A 21767-nucleotide genomic window follows, 5' to 3' on the forward strand; every position below is an offset into this window, starting at 1 on the left:
AACTAACTGTTAACCCCATTTTCATGTTTCCCTTTATAATATTTTAATTTAGCTCACATTACAGCTCAGTGTAAAAAAATGCTAGATTACCAAAACAAATAAATAAATAAATATATAAAATAAATAAAACCACAGACCTGACAAGTCATGTGACAAATATACAGTGGGAGCACTTTAAAATTTTTTACTGGTTCTACTGGTCTGGTCTATTATAGACACAGGAGTTAGCTCTCTCAGTTCAAAATATTTGAAATATAGCCATTTTAACTACTCAGTCTTTGCACAACACAAAATCGTCCAGTTGACAAGATAAAAGACAGTGAGTTATGAGACCTGGGTTCTATTTCTGACTCTGCCATTGACTCAACTCTGTCACCTTGGGCAGGACTTAAGTTTTCAGTGCCTCAATTTCTCCATGTGTAAAACAGAGCTAAATCCTTCTTCACTTGTATAAAGCACTTTATGATCTATGGATAAAAAGTGCTGTATCGGGGCTACATAGTAGGGTTATATTGCATTCTTTCTCCAGTTATCTTTGTGGGGGTTTTGTTTGCTTGCTTAGGCTCTTAATTATTGAGACAAGGAACTTTTCTTACATGTCTGTGAAGCATCTTACATAGGGTGCTCCAAAATTCCCCAACAAACAGCATTGCAAAAATGGAGGCGGTTGCTGAAAATGTGCTCTTTAATACAATTACTATTTGTGGACATACAGACTCCTGTAGGCTCAGAGTCATCACTGAATGTCTTAAACTGCCTGCTTATTTAATAATCTATACATTTGTGAAGTGTCAGAATATTGAGAAGAAACAAGAGTCCATAAAAGTAGAAGACAGTGTTTGGAAAAGTTGCATTATTTGTTATGAAGTTTGAAATAAGTATTTTAAGAAGTATGGACATTGGGTTTTAGTATTTTGGTTGATTGGGGTTTTTGGGGGGGAAGAGGGGAAAATATGTTATAACCTCAGCATTTATTAAAATATTCTTTTGGAGTTAAACCAGCTAAACAATTGAAGATAGACCTTTTATTTAGCACTATTATAAGACATACTAAGGACTGAAGAAAAAGTAAATCAGTTTGCAGGTTCTACTTAACTCTCTTTTTTTCATGAGGCACCCCCTTTTTAACAGCTACCAGTATTGTATTTAAATCGTATATATATTGACAAAATGTAATCTACCTCTGTAAGCATTGTGCCATTCAACAGTACTACTATTAAATTTGTATACCACAGTTTAAATTACATCCATTTCATGAATGGTAAAATTCTAAAACTCAAGTGTCTAACTGCCAAAATACAGCCTTACTGGAATGAGTACAATTTACAAATACAATAATTACATTTTAAAACCATTAACAATGTTACATCTAGAAGTAAATACTGTAGGACTGGTCAAGACGGTGTCTTCTCAGGAAAAAATGCTGAAAGTTGCTGACACTTCCAACAGAAGTGCCCCAAGTGCAGGATTTAGTTCATTTCCCTTAAACCGTAATTCAAACCCGTTCCACACAGCAGTCCTTGGTTATATGGATTTTCCATATACTTGCATAAGCTTCCGTTAGTTATCAGCCAAGTATTTTCCTATAAATAGAATATGTTAAAACAGCAGGTTACTGAGCATATGATTTCCCCCATCTATTTTGTAACTAGATCCATAGCAAAGTTAAACAGTGATACTTGATCTCACCCTGGTTCCACAGTGCCGTAGTCCTGGTTTTACACTGATCACAGCAAAATCACACCCTGATGGTGTTTTTTGAATATGCATCTGTCTCACCCATTTACCAAATGCCACATTTCACAATCAGGTGCTCATTCTCCCTGTCCTAGAGGAACCGAGGCCCTGCAACCCCAGATGCAGGAAGTCCACTGACAGCAGGGGTCCAGTGGCACATTACCTTCCCCCTCCACTCCAACTAGGGCCGGCTCCAGGCACCAGCCGACCAAGCACGTGCTTGGGGCGGCACCTTGGGGTGGGGTGGCGCTCCGGTTTTTATTTAATTTTTTTGTGGTTCGGTGGCGCGGTGCTCGGGGGGGCGGGGATTTCGGCAGGGTGGCGTTCTTCTTTTTTGCCTGGGGAGGCAAAAAAGTTAGAGCCGGCCCTGACTCCAACAAGGGGCCTGAACCCAGACAATATTATTCACAAACATGAAAGAAGTGGAGTTGGGCCAGCCTGGCTGGGAGCTGTGCTTATTCAATACATGTCCTGTGAAGATTCTGCCAGTGAAACACCTATAGAGCCCTTGATGGCACTTAAAACTGCTGTCCCTGGCGTAAAACCCAGTGGAGACCAGTGGTGATACCACTGCTTGCCTCTCTTAGGGATGAACCCTCCCCTTGTGCCTGCGAGAGTGAATCAAAACATTAGGCCAGAGTTTACTTTTACTAGGTGTAGGTAACAATAGCGAAAACTACTCAATCATTGTTTTTTAATATGTACATGCATGAAGGTCAAGTCTGCTCCCTGGATGGATAGACATGGACATACATACATACATACATGCACATAGAGGCGTGCACAAGAAGGGGGCAAGCAGGGGCATGGCCCCCAATAATCAATGGGGGCACAGAGCTCCGAGGGCTGTGGTGGGGACACAGAACATGCCCCTCCTAAAGCCATCAAAATTTTTATTTCTGAGCACTCCACTGCACACGTGCTCACACACATGCATCCCCTTCCAATCTTGTCCTTCATGCCTTTGAGAGTCAGTAACATATGTACCAAGAGCAATACAGAGCCCAAACTCAAAGAGCGGAAGAATTTTAGCAGGATATATTAGCAATTTTTCAGAACAATATCTGCCTCTCACTCAGTTGGCAAAGCAGTGATGTCTCTTCAACGTTTAATTTCTAATAGCTTGTGTACAGTTAAATAGACCTTTGGAAGATACAGTAAAACCAGTCTTAAGTAGTCATCCAAAGGGCCAACAAAAATCAATCACTTGGAAGAAGTGAGTAATTAAACCCTGAACAAAATGGTTCTAGAAATCTTCATGAAACTTTAAAGCAGCCTCTTAAGACAAGGGGTCGCTTTTGGGGATGGTTCCAAGTGTAGATTGTACTGTACTTTGTGCATGTGTGAACTCTTGGAAGAATTTTCCATATTCTTGTTGGTTAAGGCACAAAATGTAGTTTTCTGGTAAAACAATAATAGGTATTTTATATAGACACCTTTTATCAGAGCCCTATGTACAGGAGTTATCCCCTCTTCTTAGTACCTTATCTTGCAAACTCTTTCCTCACTGCAGGGATAAATGTATGGCAAGTGGCCAGCATCTGTGACTCTTACTGATACAACCCCCACCCAGTTAAGGGGTTTGTGACATGCTTACCTGCTGCAAATCTCTTTTTAATGAGTGAAAACCGGTATCCTGCTCCAACAAGTTCGATATCACAGCTGGAGAGAGTGCTCCCTTCACTCGTAAACTGCACTACCAATGGCGAAGGTTTGCTTGGTCCTTCAGACAGCTGGAATCTTGCCAGCAAAGAACCCACACCTTCGGATTAAGAATTCCAGAAGATCATTACAAGAGAGTAACACATACACTGCTTCTGGGATGGCTCTTAGCGTGGAATCCAAGTGAATGGAATAGTAAATAACATTCTTTAGTCCAAAAGTGCCTGGAAATAAATCTGGTTCCCCAAGTTATATAAATGGCAGCAAATGTACATTGATAAGAATGTGAGCATTTCATCAAATCATACTTCAGCACACTGTTACCTTTTCAGACTTTAGAGATATAAATTAGATAGCAAATAAACTGCAGGAGTCACACCAAATAGAAAGTACATGCAAGTGTGCTGGATCCCTAGTATGTGCAATATGACATGCTGAAGGGCAGTTGGCCCAAGGCGATACCTTGACAATAGAAAATGTTATGGGGGAAAATAATGGGGATTACTCAAACTTATAGGACCTCCATGGGGCTGAAGACACTCAATTGTAGAAATCAACTGGTTTTTCTTTGAAGAAATTAGAGCCCAAACCATTACACATCTCCCTTTACACTCCTAAAATGGGCAGGAAAATGTGTGACCAAACAGTTACACTGATCTTGTTCATACTTTACATAGCTAATTTGCTCCTGTGCTGTGAACAGTACCCTATAATGTCAAGTTTCATCAGGAATTGATTTGTTGATGGATGTGCACAAAGATAAACTAGTCAACGTCTTTAATTAAAAACAATTAACTGACATCAATTAAAATGTAAACTTGCATTATTACCTCCATTTTCTGATTTTTGCGAGATATCAGGAATCTTCCACAATATTCTTTGCTGTTCAGCATTCCTAAAAAAAAGGAAGAAAATAGTGTAACTGTAGGAGACAATGGAGGTAATGAAGGAGCCCGTCTAAGTCATTTGCATTCTAAAATAGGTAGTGGGAGCAGTGCAAAATTTGTTGAAAATGCTTTCTTCTGGTTCGGAGTCTCATGAGGTTGTACTGCGTTAGTTTTGCTTTAGGTTTGAATGTAAGTGCCATTCTGGCAGTTATCTGTGCTGTCACAGATGGACAGTGTTCGCTGCGGAGTTAATTCAACTAAATGCAAAAAAATATACTAATAAAAAACTAATAGAAGGCAGTGTGGTGAAGTGGATAGGCACCAGACCTGAAAAATTTGAAGTCCTGAGTTCTAGCCCCAACTCTGCCAATGACTTACTCTGTGACCCTGAGCAAATCACAAATTAGATGCAGCAGTTCCCCTATCTGCAGGATATGGACAATAATGCCTACCCATGATTGTAAAGTGCTTTGAGTTCTATGATGAAAAGCACTCTAAGTGCTAAGTATCATTAATATTAAGATTATTGAAGGGACTTTCACCTTAATGCATGCTGGTTAAGATCAGATCATTCATTTGTGAAAATGACAGAAAAAAAATCAGAGTAGCATTTCATGTCTTCCTTTGCTACAAAATGTAGATTCTAATGTCTAGCATCCCCATTGTGATCCTGCATGCCTCAGCTAGAGCCTTATAAATATCAGCATGTCTCTATACCTATTGGGGATGAAGTACTGTTATAATCACGAAAGTGACAGGGTTGGCAAACAACAGGGAATGGTTTTGTTGAACTAGACTTTCATACCAAACAGCAGGTGGAAGCACAGCTTGAAGTTTAGTTACTCCTCCATCTATGGGAACTAGGAACTGGACATTGTTTAGAGCTACTGCTGTAGTCATTGCCTCTGTATTATATTTGTAGTCAATGCGAAGATCAGTGCTTGTAGATTCACACCGCCAGCTCACTGCAAGGTTTAATGGAGTAGACTGAATACCCTGGGCAGATACCTTAGAAAATGACAGAAAAACAGTATTTAGTTTCCTCAGGGACAGAGGGAGAAATCGGCATCTATGGATATAAAATCGTTGTTGATTTTAGAGCAGAGAACTCCCCGCACTTCCCCAGTAAGTTTTTGTAAGGAACTCAAGTCACACCCAGTCCAGTGGTATTGAGAAGGCAACACCTCTGCAAAACTTCTTGTAATTCCTGGACTAAAGAGCAGACTATTTCAGGCAACTTGCCTTTCTGTACTAGAGACAGGTTCTATTAATGCTACAATGTTAATTACATTTTTGACAACATTTTACTTTGCAGAAGAGCTTACCTGGTATTTGAGCATATCCACGTTGTAATACGTTGCTTGTGGTTTCTGTTCAGACACTTTTTTTAGATGAGTCATCAGATTTGGCATGTTTACCCAGAATTCCTTTGTGTTGGCATCAGTTTGTGTACTGTCACTATGGGTTTATAAAAAGGTAAAGGATGAGCTATTTTCATAAACAGAATCTGTAAAAGGAAGTTCTTCTCAAAATGATCAGAGGACATAATCTTGGGCATGTTGTATAACAGGATTTAATTCTACACTTACAAAACAATGCCCTTCCGTTTTTTGAAATGCTTCATGAGAACTCTACCTTGGCCTCAACGGTAAACATCTCCACAGCTGTATTATGTATATATAACTTTGTAAGTTAATTTCTCGAGAATGAGGGCCTAATAAGCACTGGCTAGAGCTGGACATAGTGAGAGAAAACTCTTAAAATTTTCTACTTAGCTGTCAGACGGGTATGTCTTTGGGGTGGCTAGCCTGTCCTGCAACTTGCACTGCCAAGGCTACATTCTATTTTTAGCGCACTAGCTTGGATGAGAGTTAGTGGGAATATGTCTCCTCGAGCTGGGAATTGCACCCCCAGTTCAAAGTGGGCACATATCCAAAGTGAATTTAGTGCCTAAGAGAACTGTAGCATTGCCAGGGTAACATTTTCAAAAGTACTTAAGTGATTTAGGAAACTATGTTGCATTTTCAAAAGTGACTTAGGTGCTTAACGATGCAGAACGGCACCTAGGGGGATTTTCCGAAGCACCTAGGTTCGTAATCCCCCTTTGATTTCCATGGAAGTTAGGAATCTAGGTGCTTTTAATAATTGGCCCCTGAATTTACTTTAAAGTTTTGAACCCATAACCAGTGGTGAAAGCCTAATAAAGTATCACAATGCTTCTTCCATATGCAGCCTCCAACCAATAGCACTAAATTGGTTTAACATCAACAATATTGTGTAGAGGCTTTTCTAAATGAAGCACGGGGACGGGGATGGAGAGGGGTAGTTTGGTTGGTAGCCAGCCCCAGAATTAAGGAAGCAAAGAGGTGGCTGGGTCCTGCATAGAGCGCAGGTTGCCAAAATCTGAGGATCTGATCCATACTATCCAGGATACATTGACTATAAACTAAGTGTTGTCAAATGCACAAAGCAAATGAACAAGAAATGGAGGACTCATTGAATTTAGGCATTATTCGAACAACTAAAAAATTCAAGCTAAAATATTATTTTAAAATTGACTGTATCCTATTCAGCCTTATTCTCAATAATATTAAGAGAGGTGGTTTTATGAACAATTCTGCAGGTCAAAGTTTAAACCTCCATAGGATCACAGTATTTTATCCCCTTGAAATGTGTCTTCTAACACAGCTACAGAGTAACATTTCTTGTAAGTTTCTACAAAGTTTTTGTAAAATTATATTTACCAGCAGAGAAGTTGGGGATTTGGCAGGACGTGTTCTAACCTGTTGTAATTTATCACGCGGAAGGTTAGAACAGATGGGGCTGGATTATTGGCAAAATGTCTGGTAATTCCTGCAGGAAACGACAGCACCATTTCTCCAGTTATCTTCACTATACATCTTCAAAATCAAATAAAAGGAAACAAAGGGAGAGAAGAAAGAAAGCAGCTTAAAATATAGCCCGGGAAGTGAATAATCTGGATCAAGCTAGGCATGATGGAGATGGTGACATTTCATTCCTTCCCTATTATACTGGAAAGAAAATCATCATCTTCCTAAAACAGCATTAGTCTGAATAGAGAAAAATTCTGGTATTTGGGCAACCAATAGAAAATGTGATCTTTCTGTGAATGCCTCTGGACTTGCTTTTAGAAACAATCTGCTTTTCTCTTCATAACAGAAAAACAAAACCAACCATCTTAAATCGAACAGTTGCCAGCAGCCCAGTTTTGCCTGGGACAGCCCAAACTTTCTGCTCTCTGACCCAGGCAACTGGAACTGAGCTGTAATTTCATTGCAGGTCCTGATCCAGCCATATTTCCTGCTGTCTTGTGGCTGCAGAAGCAGCCCACTTTCAGTGCCTGTGCTGTATCTCAGTGTCTCTGCTTGTACAAGGGGTGGGGGGCAGCCATCAGCACCCTCACTAGCAGCAGCTCCAGCTCAGCCCATTCCCCCAGTGGATCGGCAAGGAAAAGGAATGAGTCCAATACAGATGCAGTGAATGTCCAAAATGCAGGGATAGTTATTTTGAGAGAGGAATACAGAAGACACTAGAAAGCGTTGTTTCTGGGAGTCAGATTGCAAAAATCAATGAAACTTACCAAAGGAAACTAACATGCCCCACCTTGTCTGAGTTTTACCCACTCCACTCAGTGCTTTCTGATGCCAGGTTTATACATACATGGTAAGCCCACAGTACTGCTGGAATTAGTGCTAAGGCTGACAATGTTTGTGCTGAGACCAGCATCTTTAATAATGAAGCAGGTGGTTTCAGGATTCCAGTATTCATGGAACAGTGATTCCATAAATAGGAGGTGGTGGATGAACTGCACTCTGGATACAATATATAGACTAACTGGGAAACCTCCACATTGATGTTTGCCATTTTTATTTCCTTGCTGACTGGTTGTTTATAGGCCTCGAACTAATTCAATGATCACACTATTAGTTCTTTGCTTGTTGCTGATCCATGTACATTAACACAAAGAAGCGGACCACACTGTGCTCGGTATCCATGTGTTGACAGCAACTTTCTTACAGGACCTATCACTTCAAAATATAGTCTCTGAATTTATATTCCTGTATCTTTTAGAGATCATATTATATCTCCAGCCTTCTTACACAGATAGCATGCAATAAAAAGTTTAGTGCCAATGAACTGGAGTATATCTTTCTTTGCTGAAAATACAGAATGTGGCTGTGCTGTAAATCTAAGTTTAAGAGAGAGTTATAGCAGGGAAAATATATAAATGGAACATGAATGTGACTTTTCTTGCTTCAAATTAAAGTATTGTCATCTGAAAACACTCAGATCTTACCAGTGCAAAGCAGTCATGAAGCTGGGGGTGGGGAGGAGGGGGCAGCAAGGGGAGTACATGGTTTCTGGCTATGGTCTATGTGGCACCCATAGGCTGTTCTAAGTTATGCCACAGGCTGTTTCAACCCCCATTTGGCCCAGAATCTTGCCACTCATTCTCAGCTGCCCTGACTCTGAACTCAGGGCTGAGAATCTAGCTCACTGAAGGAGATACATACATATATATTTAATGTTTGCAGGGAAATTGTTGAGGGCATTGCTCACTAACATGGATAGGACAACCCCGTCTCTCCAGTGAGTGGTAAAGAGCATATAAGGATATTCTGGCAAGGAGATGTCCTTTAGTACAGTACCATGTCTGCTGTATCAAAGGAAGGACTGATGGGTGAAATGGTATTCTAGTGGTATTAGTTTGTGTCTATCAACTACATGCTGAGGGAGGCAACAAGTCCACAGGACTGGAAATCAGAAAACCTGGGCAAGTCACTTCACCTCTTTGTGCCTCCACTTCCCCATCTGTAAAATGGGAATAATGATACCCAATACCTTCCTTTGCAAAGCTTCAGAATAATACTCCGCTCCTATACAGCACTCTTAATTCATAAATCTCAAACATACAAAAACTTCATTGAAAGCACTTAAAGCTGTTAAGGGCAAATAAGGTTCAAACTGAAACACAAAAATCAGAAAATACAGACCAAAGCTAAAAAAAACCCCTATATACATCACCTTTCTCTCAGACACCCACCCACCATCCTGAGAAAATCAACCATAATCACCAAGTATAAAGACAGGCTTTGAATCCATCCATTTCTTTGTAGTTCTCTATGGTTGCAGGAAGTATAGACAAAGTAAATCTTGGTTTCTGATTGCCTGCAGGGCTTTGAAGAACAAAAAATCGCTTTCATGGAAAGTTGAGTTGTTATGCTGGATTTATGCCATTGGAAATGAGAACAGAATTTGGCCCAGTGTACTGGTGTAGGAGGGATAATAGGTTAGTATAGCCACACTAGCTAGCATCAGGTCAGATTTTCAGAATGCAATATCCAGAAAGTAGGGAGGGAGAGAAGAATTGCAGATTACATGTATATTACTCCCCCAATAAACCCTACAGACTCAGTTTCTGGTCCCTCTCTGTAACGACATTTAAAATTAGTTCCTTGATGAAGACAAATAGATATTAATTAAAAGTATTTTTCAGGCCATAAAACAGATAAGCACAGAAGCAGAACTTTTCTCTAGTTACTTGTGGGCATGAGAAAACTGGTAATCTTCTTACCATCGGAAAATCAAACCTAGTAAGAGGATTTAACGATCTGTGCATCTCTAACCTATGAATAGCCCTTAAGAGAATATTATTTCACTCATATTTGTAAGATCTTTTATAACCAGTATTGCATATTTAATGTGCATAGTATATAAGTACATTAAATTATATTGATAAAACAATTAAATAATGAATTTAAAACTACTCAGTTATACCTGTTGTGTTAAACCCTGTTCCAGGTTGAATTTTTAAATTGCTCAATGTGGGTGAAAGGTGGCAGAAAGGTAATTTTTACTTGCAACCGTATTATTTAGAATTGTTATTAGACTATCACAAAACAGACAGAGAAGTGTTAAACTAAGCTTGTTAGAGCTAAAAGAATTGTTGGTCGGGGTTTTCAAGGCTTCTGGTGAGGCTACAAAATAGTCATAACAGACCAGAACCTTCTTAAAATGAGAGGAACCATCCATTCAGGGACCATCAGAAGCCTGTTTTGATTGGGTAGTTCAATGTGGTAGGGTAGCAATTCTGCCCTTTTTGCACGTTTATTTTTTGAGGAACATTTGGCAACGTACACACAAGGCCGGCTCCAGGCACCAGCATTCCAAGCAGGTGCTTGGGGCCACAATCTGCAAGGGGGGGCATTCCATGTGTTTTTGCCGCCATAGCAGTGCGCCGAATTGCCGCCGCGGACGGCGGGGGCAGTCCATGTGCCGTTAGGGCGGCACGCGTGTTTCTGCGGCGGCAGCAATTCGGCGGCAGCTTCTATGTTCAGCTGCCCGCAGGGGAAAATCAGTGGTTTCTGTCTTCCAGCTGAAGACAGAAGCCGCCGCTGAATTGCCGCCGCCTCACAAACGTGTGTGCCGCCCTAACGGCACACGGAGTGCCCCCGCCGTCCACGGCGGCAATTCGGCGTGCTGCTTGGGGCGGCAAAAACAGTAGAGCCTGCCCTGCGTACACACATGAACATGGCAGTGAGCTCTGAGAATGGCAGGGTGCTGGAACATTAGCACCATCACACTGCCCAGCATGACAGGACCTGAAGTACCAAAATTGGTAAGTCATTTCCTTGATCCGGAAAGATGTTCGGGCAGTATCAGATGAGATGAGGGAACCAAATTACGTCACTGTCTCTATGACCATATACATTTCTAGCTCATCCTTATTCCCCTGTCTTTTTCATCCTTCTGTCTAGCCATGCAACACTTTGCTGTGATGAGGGAGACTGGCTATAAACAATGCCTTACCAGCCTGATTCCAGCAGAAGCTTGGCTGGACACAGAGTGGCTAATAAGGTTGTGTGCCATGAGTTGTGCCTGCAGTTTCCCAGCAACTAAACTGCGAGCTTCAGCGACAGAAGTTAAGTTTTCCTATCTTTTGCTCTTCTTTTGTCTCTTTCACGTAGTGTTTGTTTTTGTTCTCCCCCACACCCTCCAGTGTTCATTTGTGCTGAAAAACCACACTTGAATCACAGAAGTTAACTATTCCACTGGGTAGGGGTACCTACTTGTTAGGATCCGCTCCTTTGAAGTATGCATTAACAGTTTCTGTGAATGCTGCCGCTACAGGGAGGGTATCCTGTGCCCCCATCGTCAAAGGACTGGGTCCCCTAGAAGAGCCTGCAACAGAGGAAAAACTTTCACTTGTTATGTGCGTATAAAACATTACAGTTACTCAAAGCCAATTGTATCAGGGGAGGGGGAATAAAGAACCATTTACTGAAAATAAAAAGTCAAGTCTGGCATTTTGCTTTTATTTGTGAGCAGTAAAAGTCCCCTTGGTGTTCAGAATGGGACTGAATATGTTTACAGATGGTCATTTACTCTCTATATAACCAAAATAATTTAAGTTCTTTACTACGAACAGCATGTGAAAGCAGAAAAACACAGGCAGGGACACACATCTGTAGGAACTTTGATGCTTTATGAATAAGGCAGTATTTGCATGACAGTTTGTGCAGTACACTTCTGTGTTCTACAAAAGAGAGTTGGGTGATTTTTTAAACCAAAAAACTCAGTCGCCCCACAATTTACAGTAAAGCATTTGGCACCGTTTTGTTTTGAAGGGATGAGGCCCAAGGCCGCCTTTTCACTTTTGTGCCTGATGGGAAGCACTAACCTATGCATCTATTTCAAGGCAGCACTGGCTCTGCAGTTCCCTTCCCTCTCCCCTCCACCCAAACCTAACTGCAACTGCTGTCTGCAACATTCTCTCCTCTATAGGTAGCAGATAAATGTTGCTCCAAGCAGCGTTCACACAGATTAAATACCTGCATGCCTTTCTGAGATGGAGGTTTGTACAGGCACTGTTTGCCTGCCCCGCTGCAGCCAGGCTCTCATAATAACATGGCCAACAGAGAAGGGGTAACCTAGAGCAACAATGCAGGGGTACAAGCTTCCATAACAATGGGGATTCCTTTCCTTTTGGGTCTTGGAGATCTGTGGGAATATTTCAAAGAAACTCTGGCCCTGATTCAGCAAAACCGTAAGCACATATTTAAGTCCTATTGAAGACATTAAATAGGAATATGCTTTAGTGCTTTGTTGAACTGGGGGCCTTTGACATTCACCTCAGGGAATTTCCAGCCCCTCCCCCACATAGGCACATCTGTAGGAGGATACAAGTTGGCCTGGGTGATTTGTGAACCTTTCAGCATGGCTAAGCCCACTTACAAGCAAGACTAGTGTAAATTATGGTTTCAGATGGAACCCACACGAAGTTCTGAATTCAACCTGGAATCAGACAGAACTTGGCAGTTCAGGTTGAGTTTTGGGTTTAAATTAAATTCAGAGTGAAACTCAGGGATGCAAACCCACAGCAATTAATTCAGGAGAGTCATATAATTAGAAGAAATGAGGATTTAAGTGACTAATGTACCAAGAGATTTGCTCCAATCATGCACCGCATGTTCTGTAATGGAGATTCTATGCAGCTGCCACCAGGCATACTCACATGAACACTAAAATAACTAACCCCTGGGTGTTTGCAGCCATTGATTTTTCCTTTCCTGGCAATGAGCTTGCTTCTAGGTAAGAAATCCTAAATTAGCACCAAAGGGGTAAAAGCTGAATAAAGTCATGTTAGGGGAAAAGAGTAGATGAATTCAGAATTTGCATATAAATCAAAGATGGGCATGTCGGAAATTTACACACTACTTTCCACACTGACAGCTAAAGAAGGTGCCTTGTTTACTGAAAACAACAATAGAAAGGAGTATTTCCAATAACAAGTGCCTTGGGCATCAAATATTGTTTGGCAAAGATCTAGTTTCTCTCTTAATGGAAATTCTAATAGATTAGAATGACATTAATTAGTAGTCATTTACTAATGGCATGACATACTAAAGCTTTGAGACAATAATAATGAATGCCTTATACCTTTCATTCCTTCTCTGGGAATCTGAATGCATGTTCAAACCTTCAATCCGTATTGTGATAGACTATGCAAATCAATAAATTAGGGATGAGAATGGGGTTAGTGGGGGGGGGGGCAGGGAATGTAGCATTGGCTTGATTTTCAAAAGGTACTGAGCCGTCACAGCTCCCATTAGTTTAATTAGAATTGGAGGTGCTCAGGACATCTCTTAAAAGCAAGCTTTGTATTTTTTTTTTTTTAAACTAAAACCAGCCCATTAAGTTCTCTATCCTGCCCTGGCTAAATCTCTCCCAGAAACAAAAAACAATATGGATTATTTCAAAGGTAAGGCTGTGTTTTAGAGATGGGATTTTAAAATATAGACATCAAACTATGCCTACCAAACCTCGGGGCTTTTATTTTGTAGTAGGAAGTTTGTGCACTGCTGGTATTAACATATTTTGCAAATGCAGTTCAGTTTATTTGAGCTTCCAAGGCCTTGATGCAATAAAGATTAGTGGGTTAGGTCATTCATTCACCTGCTGCAAGTGTAAATGCAGTGGCAAATCCCTGGATGTTTTCAATCCACCCATAATTTACTGAGCGAAGATACTGAGGTATAGGGATAAAGTGTCAAATGGGGGCAGCACTAGATTTAAGCATCCTAGTATGGAGCAGGATTCCAGTGCCTGTCTGCCATTGAAATGCCTGTATCATCCATGTGGGACAGTTATCCTTACTGATGCATTTTGACTTAGAGTTCTTGAAGAGAGAAAGGATCAAACCCATGCAGAAGCAGCAGTAGTAAGGGAAATACAGGTCAGAGAGCTGTAGCTTTTAGATCTCCTCCCCATGAAAAGGGCCCAGAGATCTACCTATCAGTGAGAACACAAAACAGGTACAGCAAGGGATCAGCTGGTGGATTCATTACCCACCACCCTGGCTTTTCTGAATCTTAGAAATGGATACACCTCCACAGATTTATTCCAGACTTTGAACTGAAAGGCATATTCATTGTTGAGAAACATCAGAATGTTGTGACTAAAAACCAACCAAACGAAAAAAGTGGGAGAACAAAGCTGCTTCAGAACTGGAGACTGTGGAGTGTTTGTAAGGCTCAATGCACTCGGCTATTCAATGGACTGAGTGAGGATATGGAATTTAGGAGAATGGACTATATGCTGTTCTCATCTGGAGCTTTCTTTCCCCTTGTAGGAACAATTTGAGAGTCTGAGTCTATCCTTCTTGAAGAAAAGGTGTGTGAAAAGTTTTCAAGGATCTATCAACTGCTTTTAAAATATCATTCATTGTCATATCAGGTCCAGACCCTCTATATAAGCAAACACATTTATACCTTCATTGTATCTTTTGATTGTCCTTGGATCTGGATGTGAGCAGGGGTTTCCATCATGACCACATTTCTCTCAAACATTTATGATTGAACCCATTTTTTAAAATATGGGTTTGATCATTATATATTTATATGACACCACTCCCCACAAATTTGGATCTTTATGCAAATCTGACAGTACAACCTGGATCAGAATAGTATAGTAACTGAGATTAGCATTAAAGGAATAATTAAGTAAACTTTGGATGAAACATCAAATATCTAAGTTTAGACAACATATATTCAATAAGAAAATATTAAGACATTTTAGACATTCCCCTCTTTCTCATACCCTGTACCTAAGGCATACCACTAGCTAAGTAACACGCACAAATGACCGTTGCTTATTTTGATTGCTGGAATTTTCCCTTTTAATTTCGAATGTAGCTTAAAAGTGTGTAAAAATTAAGATAGCCAGGCATCTCCTCTTCGACTGGACGTCTGAAGAGGCTCAAGAAAGTGGGTTATTTCAGCAAAGGTCTGAAATAAAAGATGTTCAATAAATTTGCACCAGATCAACTTGTTTCAGTCTATAGGACAAGCAGAATAGACATTTGGATAATTGGCCCACTTTTTGTTAATCACACATACATACACATGCACTGTGCAGAAGGACGCATCGAACACACATCTGAATAAGATTCTTTTAGGATGAGGGCAGAAAACAAGTGCATTCACCATTTAATGCAAAGGTGCTAGAAGCTCCTTAAATGAGTTTGCCCAAAATTCAGAGACCCACCATGTAAACCTGAGTCCACAATTAGGCCTAAGTAAAAATCCCCATTTTTTCCCTTCTGGACAAGCTAATTCATCCCTAAAAGCAAATATATTCACAAGTATTCAACAAAAGATTGGATTTCCGAAGCAGACATCATACTGAACTACAGAGCGGCTTTTTCCAATGCAGTGTGAAGACTGCATGATTGTGTGATAACGTGCTATCTACTAGAATAGCAACCGATGCAGAAAATGATTGCTGTGCAGATTAAACAAGCCCTCTTGCACTCTCACACAAACTTCACTTCTGCACCTTCATTCCAAATTCCATGCTGCCACATTCTACTGATGTGCTACTGAAGTCAACAGATGTACTGTATCTGTCCAGACATCCCTAATACCAGCCCAGCAGGTAACAGGCCTGATGAAATCCCTGCAGCTAGAGCCAGAGAAAAAAAAAGTCTGATCAACAGCAACTAGATCTTTAAAGCTTAAACCCTTCTTGATCATGAGGAAATATTTCCTAGTTTTCAGCATTCTGCAGACCCAAACGCTATTTTGAGCCTGTGACTGCAGAATTCATTTTAAAGGCAAATATTTTATTTCTGCTTAAGTAATTTTGTGGGAGGCATCTCCAGCTTCCCTACACTATCACACACACATCTCCAACTTGGCAACTCTGCACTGAGCAGCATTTTGGAACAGAAGGTTACAGGTGAATGTATGAGACCCCATCCTTATCATAGAGAGTAGCTAGCTCTGGAAAGCAGATGGGCTGACATCATAAGATCCCTTGTACCTGAAGGAAGGAATGTCTACTAACAGCATTTTCCTTTCATAGACAGTACAGGATTTGAAATAAAGAATGAACAATAAAAAGATCTTCTAAAATACCCAGATACCTAGGAAGAGAGAGAACTAGGCATTGCATCAATCCAAATCATCCTAGGCAAGTATCTGTTATGACATTTACAAAGGCAGCAGAGAGAGTTATTTGTGCTCATGTGAAACAATTAGAATAGGGATGAAACAGGTAGAATAATGGGATACTGAAGGGCTGCAATATGATGAAGAGTTTCGCTTACATTTGGCGGAAACCACATCCATGTATTATGATAAATACAGAACTAGGATAGCACTTAATTTCCAAAATCTTAGTTTTCAACCAGTAGAAATTATTTAATATCTCTGCATATCTAATTTTAAATCCCTTATTATTTATTCCAACTTCCAAAGCACAGCTTTTATTGTAAACATGTTCCATAATGTAAAAAATCAAAGTTCTGTTGGAGGAAGAAATGAGACTGGTAAAAAGATTTTTGCATTGATACTACAGCTGAAGAACTGAACTTCTTGGAAGTGAAATTCTGATATCTTTAGAATAGCTTTGGACGTGTATAAAATGATAAAGTAGGATAAAAGCAGATTATCTTTGACTTTAAGTACAAATGATGCTTTGTGAATTTGAGAGTAATGGCTACACATTTCTACGTTTGGATCTTCAGCAGTCCCTAAATATAAAAATGATGTAACACTAGTCTTTGACTGATGTGTGTTGGTGAACTTGGTGCATTCTCTACTAATTTTCAAAACCAGTTCAGCAGGAGTATCCACAATACAATTTTCCCCAGACTTCCCCAGCTAATGTGTCTGAAGTCTGGCTTGAAATGATCATCATCTAAAATCAACAGGGTTTAATTTCCGTGCCCATTCAGTCTTTGTCCTCTTAGCTAAAACTAAGTACAGAAATGCCAGTTAAGATACAGTTCTTGTGATATGGACAACTGCCCACCAGGAACTGGACTGAGACCACCAACTCATTTCACATAGCCCAGTGAACAGCCATCAGTTGGCAACAACTTTCAGTCACAGAGCAAGGTGAATGAATGTTGTAAACAATTATGAATATTCAGTCACATTTTAAAATGAATTTCTTGGATTGTTATCACATCTCCTTTTGTGTTCATCTTCTGTGATTATTTGAGTGGATGAGTTTACCGGCAGGAATGTTCATTGAAACAAAACTCTCAGTGAATTGGGGAGAATATTTGTGGAAAGCAAATAGTGAATTCATTAATATGAATAGTCACTAGGAGTTAACCTCATACAACCAGATAACAGAAATATACCCCGTGATCTTTGTGTCCAATCAAAACTAAACATTTTTAATATTCACAGACACTTGCAGCAAATGAGCTACAGATTTAGAATTCTGTGAATAATTTGAATACAATTCAGACAATTGTAAGCTTTTCACAGACAATTCATAAACAAAAAAGAGGCAAAGTTCATCAAATATCTGATTCACTGAAAATTATTAGCCCTGCTCTATACACTAGTGTCTTGTACTGGACTCAAACTGGTGGCATATTAGTGAAAAGCTACACAGAGCTCATTATTACAGACAGAATCAAACTATAAAATTCAGACCTGGCATGAGGAGACCTTAGAGTTCAGGGGTGTACAGAACCAGGATTTTGGTTTGGTCAGGATGGGGATAGAAGATTAGATTTCAGCTCCACAACATTTCTTTCTTTCTTTCTTCTCGTCCTGCATCCTCAGGAACATAGAGCATCCACCAGTTTATGCCACTTTTCAGTCTTGTGCTAGTCTGTTCAGATTTCTGAGTGCCCTACTGATGGATATGCCTTCTTTCGCTACTGTTTTGCATAATGTTTCTCTATGTTTCCCTCGTTTTCTCTTTCCAGGTGGTGTTTATGTTATCACTTCCTGTGGAAGTTGTATTGGGGGCATCCTTAAAGTGTGTCCAAAATGTGTTTGTTGTCTTCTTACACCATATTTGATGCTTTAGATTGCTTTGCTCTACTTAGAATATCTGATGTTGCAAGATACTCTTTCCAATGGACACTGAAGATCTTCTACAGGTATTTACATTGGAATGAGTTGATCTTCTTATCAATTTCCATGACTCTGCTCCATAAAGGAGGACAGGCCTGATGTTAGTGTTAAAAATTTGTATTTTTGTGTCAGTGCCATCATGCTGCCTTTCCAAATCTTTTCAAGTTTATGAAAGTTGTTCGATGTTTTTATATTTGTCATTTGATTTCTAGCACGGTGTCATCATAATGGGACATCTCACACCCTACATAGGTAAAATGACTTGCTTCTTAGTATTTCTTCAGCCCCTCTAATGGTTACTTTTGCGACACTGATGTTTTACCTTCCCCTTGTTGATGAACAAACCAACTGGTTTTGCTGTACTGCCAAAAGCTGAGTCTTTTCCTCCATTAAGCGATATGTTGAACTAAGCAGGAAAATGTCATCAGCAAAATCAGGGTCATCCAATTGTGCTTTATCATTTGTCCATAAAATCGATCATTTGCCTTCTGCAGCTATTTTCCTCATGACACGGTCAATGTCCGACAAAATTTGTGACATGTCTAGCGTAGGGCCATCTCTTCTTATTACCAACCCCTATGTGCACTCCAGTTCACCTACAAGTTATTCTGAAATATGACCTTCTGGTCAAAACATTATTGTTATCTTTACTGACGACAGTCAACATGCTTTGATCCTTACCTTTATTCTATTAGCAGCCTGCACACTGATATAGCACTTTCTACCTCCACCCACTCTACTGCTTTTATTGTTCCCTTTTTAGAGACCGCTTTGGATAACAAAGGTACAGACAACAAACAGTGAATCAACAAAAACATTTTAATTTTAGGCAATAGTGGCTGCCAGAGGGTTGTAGAGTGTGGATGCTGTTATTTTGTTATAATTTATTTTAATGCAAACACCCAGCAGGGAACAATTCACTTGTTGTTCAAGTTGACACAGGACCCAGGATAAATCGAGAGTACTAATAGAGGAACTCTTACTCTGTTTGAAATCAGAAAATTTAACCCAGGTCCCTCAAAACTGGAGCAGTGACAACAGCAGCAAGTGTGGGTTTGTAAAACCTCATATAAGAATAATAGCCAGGTGGGTGCAAACGTCCCCACCATATTTATACAAATATGACACACATTTGAAAAATATTATCAGGCATCAGAATCAGAAACATCAAAAATATCTTGACAGGAAAAGAGGGACTAAGGCTCTTTAGCCACCAAGAAGCAGAAGCTATTGTGCAATTGTTATCCCTTGAAGCAAAACAATCTGCACTTGGGAAGCAACATCATTAATGGCATAAGGATTTTTTGAGTAATTTATCTGGCCATCTATTTAGTAATTCAATTACTAATCACAAACCATCAGTGATCAACCACACCAAAAATTAAATAGGAGTAAGGTTTTCCACATTTTTAAGACTTCGGCGCTGAGGGTTTACATACATACAATGGAAACTAGTGTGTGTTCATTTGTTAGACAATGGGTTAAGTAGCATGTAGATTCTGCTCATAGGCAACAGATCCTAGAGGCATTAGTAAATTGCAGGAGGAGATTATACAGTCCCATACTATTATTAATGAGAACTGCTTTCCACATAAACTCTGCTATAGGAGTCTCTGACATTTACTTGAGCAGAATGAACAATAGTCAGGATAGTTGGGGAACAATGTACTCAGAGGATGTTCTTCCTAGTATGGTTAGAAGACCCAAGAGTGGCTTTGTCTATCTAAAGGAATTTAAGTGAGTCACACCATGCCATAGGTAAATCCAGGTTGCATAAAGCATGTGTGTGTTTCTTTTATGGACAGGAGGGATATTTTGGTCCTCCTCCACTGATAATCAACCAACTGTTGGCATACCTCAGTTGTTCCAGGTTATATATTCCATTCTGTATACATCTATAAGAGACTACAGAGTGGAGACCTATATAATTACCTTAATAGGTAGATAATGTACATCTTTTCTTTTTCTAAACTTTATTCTCCAGACAAGATGCATTTTCCTTAAAGGTGAAACAAACCCTTTTAGCTGCCAAGTTTTCTCTCCCTGAACTCAGGGACCTCATCAACTGTAGCTGGAGGCACAGAGAATCCTTAAATGGGTCTTGTCACAAGTCATTTATCACAAAATAGTTGGAAACATTTTCCTCGTTTAGGGGCTCAATCCTGCAATCCCTTATGTATATGAATTGTCCCTTCAAAAGAATACTGCTCGTTCCTGTTACTATTTTCAGGATTGGGCCCCCAACAGTGTTTCCAAACATTTGGTTTAAAAATCAGGGGTGGACTGAGCAGGCAAGCCCAGATTTTAAAAAAATGTAGGCATTGCTGTACTCAGTGTTGCAACACCTAACTGATTTAGGAGCCTAAATCACATTTTCAAAAATGGTTTAGGCAGTTAAGAGCTTAAATCCCATTGACTGGATCTGAATTGGGCTAGGGTCTGAAACCAAATCAGAATGAGGAATCAGGTTTGATGGTGCCAAAATCTCATGAGGTGTTTTCCCAAGATTTCAGGCAACCTCATGAGATTTCCACACAGTTTTATGAGTTTATGAGACTTCACTCATCTTGAAGAGTGAAAGTCACATAAAAATCAGCTCCTCTCATATTTCCACAATTATCAGCACAATACTCTTCATGTAACAGTCCCCTTTTGAATTCAGGAACAAGAAAATAAGTTCCATCATATTTTAGATTCAACTTTGAAACAAAATCACAGGATGGGTTTAGGATTCAAGGTTCTTGTTTTGGATTATTTTAAAAATTACTATTTTATATACAAATCTATAAGATTTTTCTGTTAATGATTTGAGATACCTAACAGCTTTTATGTAAGAAGGTTCAAGTTTAATGATGCTCAAACTTATTTTTTAAGCACTAACATCAGTCATGCACTCATGTACTGGGGGCTATGGGGAAGGCCTAGCTAATATATGTACTGTGGCATCCCTTCCAGAGATTTTAATTGCTGCTTCAAGGTCCATATTTTATAAACTTTTCATTTTGCCAGGATGATCTGACAATGAAGATGAAAAACCTCCATTTTTAGGAGTTTATAGCATTACATTCAATTTCTTTTCATAGATTCCAAGGCAAGAAGGGACCACTGTGATCTAATCTAGTACAACAGAGGCCCTAGAACTTCCCAAAAATAGTTCTTAGAATATATCTTTTAGAAAACCATCCAAAATTGATTGAAAAATTGTTGGCGATGGAGAATACTCCATGACACTTGGTAAATTTTTCCAATGGCTAATTACTCTCACTGTTAAAAATTATGACTTATTTCCCGTCCGAATTTGGTTAGATTCAACTTCCAAACATTGGATAGTGTTATATTTTTCTCTGGTAGGTTGAAGAGCCCGTTACCCACGTAGACACTTATAGACAGCAATCAAGTCACTCCTTAACCTTTTCTTTGTTAAACTAAACAGATTGAGCTCCTTGAGTCAATCACTGTAAAGCGTCTTTCTAATCTTGACAGGTTTCAGAGTAGCAGCCGTGTTAGTCTGTATCCGCAAAAAGAACAGGAGGAGTACTTGTGGCACCTTAGAGACTAACAAATTTATTAGAGCATA

General features: G+C 39.7%; 1 protein-coding gene across 1 annotated transcript in view; it reads right to left on the minus strand.

The window, feature by feature from the left end:
- Window positions 1-1560: 1560 nt before the first annotated feature.
- The window catches only part of LOC113407196 (SH3-containing GRB2-like protein 3-interacting protein 1), a 166264-nt gene continuing 146057 nt past the window's right edge, over window positions 1561-21767 (minus strand). Inside the window, exons 21-27 of the mRNA XM_029912328.1 lie at window positions 11378-11489; window positions 7031-7186; window positions 5612-5744; window positions 5092-5294; window positions 4230-4294; window positions 3335-3499; window positions 1561-1583 (exon numbers count right to left, since the gene is read on the minus strand). Of these exons, the coding sequence (XP_029768188.1) occupies window positions 1561-1583; window positions 3335-3499; window positions 4230-4294; window positions 5092-5294; window positions 5612-5744; window positions 7031-7186; window positions 11378-11489 (857 nt within the window). The remainder of the gene's footprint in view (window positions 1584-3334; window positions 3500-4229; window positions 4295-5091; window positions 5295-5611; window positions 5745-7030; window positions 7187-11377; window positions 11490-21767) is intronic.

This window comes from Terrapene carolina, unplaced genomic scaffold, assembly GCF_002925995.2.
Source record: "Terrapene carolina triunguis isolate 2854851 unplaced genomic scaffold, T_m_triunguis-2.0 Scaffold210, whole genome shotgun sequence".
NCBI lineage: Eukaryota > Metazoa > Chordata > Testudines > Emydidae > Terrapene > Terrapene triunguis.